General features: G+C 37.4%; 1 protein-coding gene across 6 annotated transcripts in view; it reads right to left on the reverse strand.

The window, feature by feature from the left end:
* Positions 1–3,557: 3,557 nt before the first annotated feature.
* Positions 3,558–13,258, reverse strand: part of cdk8 (cyclin dependent kinase 8) — a 141,496-nt gene continuing 131,795 nt past the window's right edge. For 4 of the 6 annotated variants that reach the window (XM_072577321.1, XM_072577318.1, XM_072577319.1 and 1 more), the window contains 4 exons: positions 10,980–11,077; positions 7,766–7,844; positions 7,276–7,434; positions 3,558–6,416 (listed from right to left, as the gene is read on the reverse strand). In XM_072577321.1, the coding sequence (XP_072433422.1) occupies positions 6,291–6,416; positions 7,276–7,434; positions 7,766–7,844; positions 10,980–11,077 (462 nt within the window). In that variant the 3' untranslated portion in view covers positions 3,558–6,290. The remainder of the gene's footprint in view (positions 6,417–7,275; positions 7,435–7,765; positions 7,845–10,979; positions 11,078–13,258) is intronic. The other 2 variants (XM_072577320.1, XM_072577317.1) reach the window with 1 other exon arrangement.

The raw sequence follows: 13,258 nt of genomic DNA on the forward strand, positions 1-13,258 counted from the left end.
AGGCATGGATCTAAATTTTTAAAAATATATTTTGTGGAAAAACTATTGTTGCCATGATCATGTAAAAGTGTCTCTAAAATAAAATGTATCTGAATGTAAAAACGAGGAGGAATAGGCCATTAGATCACATGCCCAACTGAGCCTGCTTTGCCGTTTAATAGTATTATACCTGATCAGATTATAACCTCATATCCACATTTGTCTATTTCAGATTACTTTTCTGCCGTTCACCTTGTAAACATTCAGAGACTCTGCTTTTCAGGGCCATTCCAATTCTATTTAACATTACATCTCCATGACTTTAAGTTTAAAAAGTTCTCAACTGGAGGTTATAGGAAGGTGTTAATCAAAGAAATCATCCAAGCAGTTTTCCTGCACTGACCTAGCACCTAGTGTTGCACTTAATCTGTTTCAAGACAGCAAAGTATTTGTTCATAAAGGATGGAAAAAGTCCTGTCTGATAAAAACCCTACACAAAAACAAAAATTGTTGGAAAGGTTCAGCAGGTCTGGCAGCATCTGTGGAGGGAAATCAGAGTTAATGTTTCAGGTTGAGTGACCCTTCCTCCGAACTGATGGTAGCTAGGAAAATGTTGGTTTATTTGCAGATGATAAGGTGGGGGGGGGGGGTTGGAAGTAAGATGTAAACTTTAGGTGAAGATCGAGCCCAAAGAGAGAGAACAGTTGAACAAAAACAAAGAGTAGATAACGATCTGGCGAGGAGCATGAATAGCTATTATTGGGGACTATTAGAGCCTAACAATTACTATGTGATAACTTCTGAGAGTCACCAGATCTGTTTCTGATTTATAGCAGTTCTTTCGGTTTTTTTGTGATAACAAGGCCTGGTGTGTGGGGGTCAGGGTAAGGAAATGGAAGAGCTCAGGCCCTGAAGTTAGTGAACTTGAAGTGGAGTCTAGAAGGCTGCAGGGTGCCCTAGCAGAAACGGAGGTGCTGTTCTTTAAGCTTGTGCTAAGCTTACTTAGAGCACTGTAGCAAGCTTGAGACAGAGACGTTGGCCGGGGAATGAGGGGATGTGTTGAAGTGGCAGGTAACTGCAAGTTTAGGGTCTTTACTTGAGGATAGAATGCAAGCATTCTGCAAAGCAGTCACCCAATCTATGCCTCATTTCCCCAATGTAGAGGATACCACAATGTGCACAGAGAATGCAGTAGAATAAATTGTGTGAAGCACAGGTAAAGCGCTGCTTCACCCGGAAGGTATGTTTGGGCCCTTGGATACTGGGGTGGGAGGAAGTAAATGGACAAGTATTCTGTGTTCTTAAGTTGCAGCAGAAGGTGTCGTGAGGCTGGAGAGGTTTTGGAAGTAAAGGATGAGTGGACCAGGGTGTCCCAGAGGGAACGGTCCCTGTGGAAAGCTGACAAGGGAGAGGAGGGGAATGCATATCTGGTGGTGGAATCTTGCTGGAAGTGGCAGAAATGGCAGCTAATGTATCCTTTGGATGTGAAGGGTAGGTAAGAACAAGGAGGACAATATCGCTGCTGCAGGATGGGAGAGAGAGTGAGGGCCAAACTGCGTGAGATGGGTCAGACCCAAATGAAGGGCCTGTCAACAACGGTGGCACAGTGGTTAGCACTGCTGCCTTGCAGCGCCACAGACCCGGGTTCAATTCCCACCCAGGCGACTAACTGTGTGGAGTTTGCACATTCTCCCAGTGTCTACGTAGGTTTCTTCCAGGTGCTCCGGTTTCCTCCCACAGTCCAAAAATGTGCAGGTGAGGTGAATTGGCCATGCTAAATTGCCCCTAGTGTTAGGTGGAGGAGTAAACGTAGGGGAATGGGTCTGGGTGGGTGTGCTTCGGCGGGTCAGTGTTGACTTGTTGGGCCGAAGGGTCTGCTTCCACATTGTAAGTAATCTAATCTAAAACAGTGCTGGGGAATCCTTGATTGAGGAAGAAAATGAACATTTTGGAAACTCAAAACAAATGCAGCAGAGACAGAGGAACTGAGAGAGTCTTTACAGGAAGCAGGGGCAGGGATAAGTAGTCCAGGTAACTGTGGGAATCAGTGGGTTTATGGTGATATTGGTTGCCAGTCCATCCCCAGAAATGGAAACAGATGCGAAGGATAGGAAGAGAGGAGTTAGAGATAAACCAGGTGAAGGTGAGAGCTGGGTGCAAACTGGAAGCAAAATCGAAAACCTTTTCTAATTCTGGAAGAGGGGATTTGGTAGCACTGATATCATCATTGATATACTGGAGGAAGAATTGTGGGTGGGGGCCAGAATATGACTGCAATAAAGAATACAACATGATGGAAACCCTATCTATTCAAAACAAACATGCATTATTTGGACCAACAGAAGGAAAACAAAAAGCCTAATTCAGACTAATAGTTTCATAATTTATACCTGGGCCTTTTATCAGGGACCAAATAAACTAGCCAATGTTTCCTTGAGGAAACTGATATGTTTCAGAATGGAATATTCTGTGAAAATCATTAACAGACTGTTAACCCATCAATCTGCAGTGGCGGCCTGACATCATAGAAAATGCAATTATAACATGTTTATCTTGATTTTCACAATTTATGGTTAAAATAATGGTGATACATATTTTTAAAAAAGCTAAAGGCAGATTTTAGTTTTAAATTTTAAAAATTGCTTTTGTGCATACTAGCAGCTCACCTCTAGCTTTAAGGGTAATTATGAATGGGCAACAAATGGTAGCCAAAATAGAAATGCCCACACTTGTAAGAGAATAAAGAATTGTGGCAGTAGTTTTGACTGCATTCCTTCTTGGTATTGACCTCTTCAAATTCATTATTAAGCCTGGAAATTTGTTTGAATACATTTTGAGAGGACAGTGAAATTACATTATTTTGTAATCATTAAAACATGAACCAAGTACAGAAAGAGGCTTTACTCCATAATGCCTTTGAGTTATTGACTGGGCCCCACTCCTGTACTCTTCTCCTATATTTCTCTAAAGATGTAATTTTCAAGTATACATCCAATCTGTTTTTCAAAGTTGTGACTGAATTTGCCTCCATCACCTTCCAGATACTACATTCAGGATCATAACAATGTGCAGCATAAATAAACGTCTAATCTCTCTCCTAGCCTTTAGTCAAATATACTGCAATTCAATTTGCAAACAATAGGAAATGATATAATGAAGTGGGTGAAATCCAGTCCCACACTCAAGTACAGTTGAATTTTGAACAGACCTTCAAACTTCTTGTAACCAGACAAAGCAATGTCTCTCCAGAATACACTTTGTCATGGCTAACAAATATGTTTTGGAGAGACAGACCATAAAAAAAATCTCAGTGACACAACATAGCAGTATTGATTGCAAAATTTTATTATGGTGTGGCTATTAAAGTATCCCTCACACAGAGATCTTCATAGGCCCAATAGTCACAAAATTTGTCTGTCTATATGTATGAAGCTTCAAGGTCGGTCTTGAATCAGCTTTAATAAAGCATCTGATCCATTATCCCTGACCAACTGCTGATATGTGCAAGTCAAGTTCACAATTTAAGGGTGGATGAGGTGGCAAGTCAAGAGGAAAAAAAAACAAAAATGGAAAAAGTGTGATTGATATTATTTTATTCTGTGCATTTAACTTTACAAATATTTAAAATATTACTTTTTATTCCCACATTCATGCTTTCTTCAGTCCACAGATACCATTAATGCTGCTCCTTGACTGACTTACCAAGAGGTATTCTAAGACTGACTTTTAATAAATGGGCTTGTAATAAATGGGCTTCGTGTACTTCGTGAATAACATTTCATTCAATATCTTCAAAAATATTTTTTGGTATTGTGACAATGAGAGAGAGATGCCAATGAATAAAGCTGCAGGAAGTTTGTACTGTATAAACTCGTGTAAAAGACCAATATTTTAGACTATCTTTAAAGGTTCAACATGGGTACTAGTATTGAGGGGCTGAAATTCATGCTGCGATTCGAAGTACCGTATTATTAGTAGAAGTTGATTTGATCGTTCAACTAATCCCGGGTAAAGAAGGAAAACACAATGAATTACGGTAAAGGTGATTACCAGGTAAAAGCAAGAGAAACAAGAATAAACTACTGGTAGTAAATTTTATTTATACATACCGGTACGAAAATTTAACATGTCAAAGATTCATTGAAATCCTGCAAAATCACACTATTCAACATAGTCATGGCCTGGTATAATGGCACACTTAAAATGAAACATTGATTAAATTCTGAATGTGTAAGCGTCTTGAACTTTCCCACCAAATTCTTATGTTTCTTTTCCATTTACTTTCATATGTGATGAACCTCAGGGACATTAATTCTTTGACAAAATTTGTTAAAGATATATGGAGCTAATATATCTCACTTTTATTCAGATATAATGGCACAACTAAAATGATGAACTTTTTAACAATATTAAGTTTTGGATGTATTGTGAACAAAGTGCGAATAAGTACAGATAGACTTAGTATTGGTCTGAATGAATGAACGAATCAAAGCATACTGTAGTAAACCAAGTGGGCCAAGTGAATGAATGAGACGCAACAAAGAGCGATGAGTAGAGTTACCAGTATGAATGAATGAAAATGATTTCATTTAAGTGGGTAAATGGGAACACGCAGTTTCCTTTGTAAGAGGTTTATAATGTGATATAATAGGGTTGATGAGACAAATGGAAAATACAAGATTTTTTGGCCAAAAATAAGGGGTCGACTTTTACTTGAGGTTGACTTTTACACGAGTATATACGGTATATTTTGTCTGGCTACATAACCATGCTGGAAATTTCTAATTTAGAATAACAAAAGTAAAATATGCTCAGACAAGTTATTTAAAGGAACTACATAAGCAAATGACAACAATTAATGCAGCGCCTGATCAAATTTTCCTTTGCAAAGTTACTTTGGCCAGAAGAGGGCGTCAGAAACTAGTTTGTGCATTGCCAAAGATGAAAACATTGACTACAATTACAACTGCAGAAATATATGTCAACCATGTATTAAAGTGACTATTGCATAGATTGCAAGTTTTTAAGGAATTAGAAAAATAACTAAGATGGAAAACTAAATAGAAAGAGATACACAGAATAACTAGTTGAGAAAAAATGCTTAGGTTCCAGCTGTGTAATCTTATACTCAACAAAATGGAATCAAAAGGTATTTCATTCAATGCATTAAAGGCATCCACAATACTTAATAAAATTTAACAGTAGTAAAGATAATACTATAAGTTTTCAAAATTTATTGTCAGAACACTTGCTTCGTTCATGTAAAATAGTACAGTACACATTACATTTTTAAATGAATTCTAAGGCTCTCCTACATCTCACACTCATCTTAAGGGCACTCAATAAAAGCACATACATTTTCATTTTAAAAAAAAATGATTCAACAAAAATTAAATTCACTATACAATGTCAGCTTTGCAAATTCTTGACAAAATATCCGAGCTGAAGCTGCAAACATGGAGACACATGCTTTTTGTTTGCTACCCCCAAAGCATGCTCACAAATCAGCAACACCAATAAAAAAAAACACTGCCCAAAGTAAATGTCCTTTGAGACACTGGATAAAGATTATAGATACAATACTCAGTACAGTTCATTTCTGCTGGTAAAATTAAATGTAGCAGCTCTTATATCTCAAGTCAATTGTAAAGAGTGGGATGGGGTATGCTGTAGGTGTGTTTGGACAATGTGGATATACAGTTAAAACTGCCCAGATGGAGACTTTGGGAGGTTACAATCAGTTGATAAATTATGAAGCTTACAATACAATAAAATCTTGTGCTGCAAATACATTTGACATAAAACAGAGACATAAGTAACCTACCACAATATGCACACAAACTTGAAGTTTGTACCAAATAATGTATAGTCTGCATCATGGATGACTATTAAACATAATTGTTCTTCAAGTACCAGATATTTTCTTGCTATTCATAAAACAAAGCTAAACAGCAAGAACATTCATCACCAAAAATTAAAAATGGTTGCTCTAGCACATTCACAGCTTCAACTGCTACAATATGTAACGATAAGGAAGGGGTGGGAGGAGGAGAACAATTGATCTGAAGAAGCAGGTCAAGTAAACTATGGAAGCAGCATGTCAATAAACACAAACTGTGCTAGAGCTTTCTTTTCAAGTCTAACCCAAGTACTTTACATTGTGGAGACACTGCTCCATCTGTGGAAAGAAAAGAACTTGGCTAATGTGGATATACAGTACATTCTTGGGAACTGAGCCAGACCCAGGCTGCCAGCCATATGGTCAGTCTGTAGTCTCAGTGAGTGCATTCAGCTTGAGAATTGGATACAGCTCAGTACCGGTGTGCCTGGTGAGAGTACTGTGGAGGCTGCTGGGAGGTAGTTGAATATCCCATGCTGTTTTGTGGTTGCGACGTGCTTGGTCCAGGATTCTGATAGGCAGCATGTGGGTTGGAACGCTTTAAAAAGAACAATGTCCAAACATTTATTTTATTATTACTAAAAATAAATTATATTCTAGAATTATGAACTGTCCTGTTTTAAAAACCATTTTAAACTGTAATCTTAAATTAACATTATAGGCAGAATTAAGTATGGTAGTATGCTAACTGGGGAGGCAGTCATTATGCGACTTTGGCTAGGCAGTACCCAATATCCCATTTAATGCCAATTAGGCACCTAACTTGATGGCAACAGGTTATTCAATATCTTGAAGACAGATGTCCTGTCTCCAAGAGCTGCTGGCTAAATTTTCCTTAAGGGAAGGAAATCCATTCCTGGTTTGGCCTACATATGACTCCAGACCCACAGCAATTGTGGTTGGCTCTTTACTGCTCTCTTAAATAGCTGATCAAGCCACTGAACAAAGGTAACAAATGTTGATCCTTCCAGCAGTGCCCACATCCCAACAAAGAATAAGGAAAGAACCTTCCTGCACACGTTCAACTGGAGTGTGAGTCAGGAAGGTGGCGGGGTCCCAATTCCACGTCTTTGTGCTGTGTTCTGCACTCTCTTGTCTCCATTCCTATACCACTGAGGACATTAAATTCAGCTGGATATCTTTTTACTGAATTCCACAGTTTTAGCAATTAAGATTTGTTTGATGTCTGTGGGCAATATAGTTATCTTTAATATCAATGCATAATTTACAGCAAAATTTGAATAATAAAACATCCCCTTACAATGACTTAAATTTCCTTTAAGAAACAGCAGTCAGCCTATTTAGAATGCAAGGAAAAACAGATTTGTGGGAAAAAAAAACACTAATCCTCTCAAACATCTAAAACAGCATGCTAGCTTTAATAATGAACTTTGTACCTGATAATCTGAGGTCATGATAAGTCCACCTGAGGTAGTGGTAGGGGGAACAACTCTGACTTTTTTGAGGGGGGGTCCTTGCGTGTGACTGTTGTCTTGATTCCCTGGATGGCCACCTCCATTAGTGTGATTATTGCCTTGCTGTTGCTGTTGGTTCTTCTCAATTTATCAAAAAAGAAGACAGAGAAAAATCTGAACCAGCATATTGTGGTATTCAGAATCCTGACTTTTATTGTACAATTTTGCACACCAACTCAAAGATAGTTATTCTTTTCATAAATACGTATTCCTGCATCAAAAGTAAGTTTAAAATCTTACATTGCAACAATTAGAATAATTGATAGAGAAAGAGTGGACAACTCATTTAAGCACAAAATCCACAACTAGAAATTTTATCTACTAAACTACTGAATTATTTACAATGTGTTTCATTTCAAGCAATCCATAATATAAAGTGGCCTTTTCAATGTGTTCTGTTCTTTACATTTACCTTGTCTCCTTTATCATCAGGTTCATCTTCTGTAAGAAATTCTCGTTTTGGATAAGGAATTTGACAACCGGCAAAAACACTGCAAAATTTAAAAGATAAGAATATACTGAAGGACAAGATCCCAACTAGCTGCATATTGCATTCTTGACTTTCTAACATATGTTGAAGTGTCAAATCTTATGACAGCTAGCATTTCCTTTCTGAAAATTTAATAAAGTTGGTCTGAATTGTTACCATGTGCAAAAGAAATGACATTTGTCATGACAAAAGCAAATAGTTTTGAATACAAAACAGAACTTACTGGATAAACTCAGGGGATCTGGAGCAGCTTCAGTAGTGTTCTGTATTTGCAAAACATCAATTCTGTTTTCCCTCCACAGATATTGTCAGAGCTGTAAGCTTCTCCAGCAAATTCTGTTTTGGTTTCAGATTCCCAGCATCCATAGTTATTTGTTTTATTATATAAATAGCACTCATCAGGGCAATTGCAGGAATGCCAAAATTTGAAATAAAATTAGGACAATTTATGTAACAGGAAAAACAAATGCTAAATTGATCAGCAAGTCAACTATGACTGGCTGAGTTAACAGCTAGCAATTAAGCAATCATCTGTTTGATTTGAACTTCGGTTTGTCAAGGATGGACTGGTTGTGTGTGACATTTTTAAAAAAATGCATTCAGGTGATGCAGGAATTACTGGCTAAACCAGCAATTTGTTTCCTTTCCTATCCCAGCCACCCTTGAGAAGGTGACAGTAAGCTGCCTTCTTAAACCACTGCAGTCCCTGTAGTGTAGGTATACACATGGTCCTATTGGGAAGGGAATTCCAATGGCAAAGAAAGTTTGGTGATATAGTTCCAAGACAGAATGGTGAGTGGCTAAGAGGACACTTGCAGGTAGTAATTTTCCAACTTAATTGCTGCCCTTGACTTTCTAGGTAGTAAAGGTTACAAGTTTGGAAGGCCGAGGGAGCCTTGGTGAATTGCTGCGTGCACACAGCTGCCACTTTGTCTCAGTGGTGGAGATAGTGAATTTTGAAGATGGTAATGGGATGCCAATCAAGTGGGTTATTTTGTCCTGCAGTGTTGAGGTTCTTGAATATAATTGGAGTTGCACCCATCCAAGCAAGTTGGGGGGTATTCCGTTACATGCCTGACTTGTACCATTTTGAATGGCAGACAGACTTCGAGAAGTCAGGAGGTAAGTTACTCATTGCAAAATTCTCAGATTCTGAACTAGCCTTGTAGCATTGGCATTTATATGGCGAGTCTAATACAGTTTCTGGTCAATGGTAACCCCATGGACTCGGATAGCAACGATACAACAATGTCAAGGCGTGATGGTTAGACTCTCTCTTGTTGGAGTGTGTCATTATTTGGCATCAATGTTAACTGCACTAAACCACCTAAACCTAAATGTTCTCCATATCTTGCTGTATTTGTGATTTGAATTAAACCTGTTGGACTATAACCTGGTGTTGTGTGATTTTTAACTTTGCTGTGTTTGGATAGAGAGGAAGTGAGGACTGGAGAATCAGAGTCAAGAAGCATGGTGCTGGAAAAGCACAGCAGGTCAGGCAGCTTCTGAGGAGCAGGAGAATCAATGTTTCAGGCATAAGCCCTTCCCCAAAATGTCGACTCTCCTGCTCCTCAGATGCTGCCTGACCTGCTGTGCTTTTCCAGCGCTACACTTTTCGACTGTATTTGGATGTAGTCTGCTTCAGTCTGTGGTCTGCCTTCGTGGAACATACAGCCTATGCATCTGGCAATGGGTCTGCACTCAAATTCATGTACGACATTGCTTAATACAGGGTAGGTAGAATGCTCTTTTGAGTATATCCAACTAACATCCAGCTAATGGAAAATATCACTTGCACAGCCACTGCAGACTAAAACGGTTTTCAATTTTTTTTTAAAAACAAAGATACTTTGCCTTTCCAGGATAATTTCACGTATGATGTGCACTGTGCAGTTCTGAAAGTGGTGTTCTGTGGGCCATTTGTAAATTTGCATAATGCACCATTAACTATGATCTGATTAGGTTAGTCTTTGTCCTATGGGATAGTTTTGATGCACTCAATTTCTGCATCAACCTTACAAGGTGACAAAATTATTCAGGTTCTATTTGTAAGATTACTGATAAATCCATCTGCGAGGCTATACCAATCCCATGTCTATTGACATGTTAGGCTTACAGTAGACAGTAGTGGGGAAAGCTTAAGTAGAATTCTCAATGAGCACCTCAAAAAAAAATGAAGCAAGTTAGATTGCTCAACTCAAACTTGAATTTCAGCACAGGATGAAGTTTCAGCAACATAGCTCTCTTTTTAACAAAACAGAAGTTTAATAATTTTCTGATGGCAAAGGAATATAAAACAACTTTATATAGCTATATGAGCATATGCTGTGACAGTTAGATATTCCTTGATGTCCCTTGGTGAACCTTTGCTGTTTGCCAAGCACTCCAAAATAATATATTTCACCACTGCAGATTTTTAAAAACTTACTATGCAGCTAAATTGCTTTTTTGAATTATATCTTTAATGAAACATCATCAAAAGCACTATTTGAACGAAATACCTAAATATTTCAAGACCTTGCTGTCATAATTCTCAGCCAGTGCCTTTATCATCTTCAGTTCTCTTGCCCTTTTGGATGACCAACCATCATTCAAAACACTTCTGCAAATATCCAATAAGTTACTGGTCAGCTATTAAGCAATCTTTTGCTGACATACACTAGCCACAATTTTCTCAATTTAAAGTTCTTATACACAGTTTAAGTACTTTCATGCCTTAACTGGTTCTATTTCTGTAGCCTCCTCTGATCTTACATTAGCCGTATTCTTCCCCCCACTCTCTTTCCGCCCCCCCCCCCCCACCCCCATCCCAAAAATGCTTTCATTCTGTTCTCCACTACATCCCAAATTTCAACTAAAATTCACCATTGGAGGTACTGTCTCCAGCCAGCAACATGCTCTAGTAGTCCACGCCTGAGTCCTGTAGTTCTCAAACTTACTTTTTCTGACAGAAAGTCCTCTAAATATAACAACTCGGTCACTCCTCCTTCCAGCTCATCATTTGTTTTGGCATTCACTTATTTTGAACTATTGCTTTGAATCATCTTGGAAAGCTATTCTATATTAAATACAATATGGACAAGCCATTGTTGATAGCATTCTGGAATTGCCTTTACAATAAAAGGAGTCAACATACTCTGATGTAGGAAGTGGGTCTTCAAGGAAGTAGGGATCCTGCATAGCCTGTTCGGAGGTAATTCTCTTGGTTGGGTCCATTGTGAGTAACTTTTGAAGCTGAAATTGAGTGCGTATTGAAAAAACAATTAATTGTGATGTCAGTAACTGATATAACCATAAAACCAGATGTTATGTCCACAGTCTTTTCCCATTAAACATACATACAGGAAATATGCAATTTTAATGCAACAAAATCTAGTAAAGGAAATTAGTCACAAAATAACTAAATTGTTACAGTGCAGAAGGCAGGCCATTCAGTCCATCAAGTCTGCACCAGATCTTTAAAGGAGCCTGTGCCATTCTTCTGTTCTTCTCCATACCCTTGCACATTATTTCCACTTAAGTTTCTCTTGAATGGCTCAATTGAACTTGCTTCCACCACAATTCCTGGTAGTGTAGTCTAGACCGAAGCTACTCACTGTATAAAAATGTTTCTTTTTACATCACATAATTCCTTTGAAAACTACTTCAAATATTTAAGGATTACATAAGAAAATGACACCCTTAACAACTGAAGTTAAGCATGTATGCTTAGTTCAAGAGCACCATTTTTAGACTGAGATGATGACATATGATGAAGAGTACAGCTTTGTGGGCATGATGTTAAGTAACAGCCCATTCTTAAACAAGGTTTGAATTGAAAGCTGGTACATATGTAACATACCAACATTCAATTATGGGGTTATGTATATGGCATGTAGAAACCAGGAGATTCTCATTTTGTTAAAACGTAAAAGATGTACGATTTGGGGGAGCTCAACAAAATCATTTATATACTTCTTTGTTCATTCTTTTAATATCATTAAAGAATTTTAAGTTTTTAAATAATTTATGAATCGAGTATTTGTTTATTAATCCTGAAACCATTTAAAACTGAAATCTTAAATCATTCTTATAATACAAAGAAAGGGAATTGAAATGAAATTAAAAAAGGGTAAGACTAGTTGAACGACTACAAAAGGTAGATTGGATGCCATTTGACTTTTAACTTCTATGATTCTATTCTCTTTACATGACTGAAACATATACTTAAATAGTTTCAATCCAATATAAAAATGCTATCCAGAAAGATCACAGATTCCATCACTGAGTGTTGGTCTTCTGTTTTTGCCGTCACTGATATGTATTAATAAAAGTTTTGTTTACAGTCATGCTGAACTACTTTTAAACTTAAGCCTCAAAAATATGTCCATGTCAACTGCTGCTATGGAAACTAATTTTAAATTCATTGCAGCATTTCAGTATATTGAAAACATAAACAAACATCCAGAATAAATTCAACTATATAGATTTATAAGGTATAATTTAAATCCTTTAACCACACCATAATGTATGTTTAAGTCTTTATGAACCTGTACACTGTGAACATAGAGAGCTTTTTCCATTTTTTTATGCATCAGATTTTGTTTTTGCTTTAGTTTAGCTGATTTTGAAGATAAACATCTTCACTTGAATAAAGTAGATCCTAATGAGTTCATTTTCTGACCTTGCTTTCCAATTTATTTCTATTATTACCAACTTTCATCTTTTCCTTATCTCACATGGCACGTCTCCAGGTTTGTCTGAGGTCACGCTACATCTCGCTTTTATTGAAATCCTCTTTTATAATGAATGCACATGCTGATAAAACTTTTAAAAAATAAGTTTTAAGGAGCCGAAAACGTATTCTCCCTGTTTGAGTAACCTCTTTATTCTCTAACATATTTTACAGATTCCTTGAGCAATAGCACAGTTTTAACCTATGCACAGAATAGTTGTGCCTATATTTGGTTACTGAGTATCAGCTATGCTATTGGACCAGTATATCTAAAAATCTGGAGACAGGAGTTTAAATTCTATGGCAGTTGTGGAATTTGAATTTAAAATTAGTTAGGCCTGAGATTAAAGAGTTATCAGTAACACAATCAAACTATCAAATCATGATAAAGTCCTAAGTGGTTCAGTAAAATCCTCTGGAGAAGAAAATCTGCCAACACAGATTCACCTACAAGTAGCTCCAGAAGCACAGCAATGTGGTTAACTCTTTATTGTCCTCTGAAATGGCCACACAAGTAATTCAAAGCTGCTACCACAAGTCTATTAACAATTAATCATGACAGATCACTTGGTCTCTATCCAGGCATCGAACATGATAAAGGCATGTTTTGAAACAACTGCTATGTTTCAAAATTGGGCAAATGGCCTCTCAGACTAATCAAGGTACAGCCTGACAGTTGTTTTCAGTGAATCCACCACTGG

Source organism: Chiloscyllium punctatum, chromosome 9, assembly GCF_047496795.1.
Source record: "Chiloscyllium punctatum isolate Juve2018m chromosome 9, sChiPun1.3, whole genome shotgun sequence".
NCBI classification, from domain to species: Eukaryota; Metazoa; Chordata; class Chondrichthyes; order Orectolobiformes; family Hemiscylliidae; genus Chiloscyllium; species Chiloscyllium punctatum.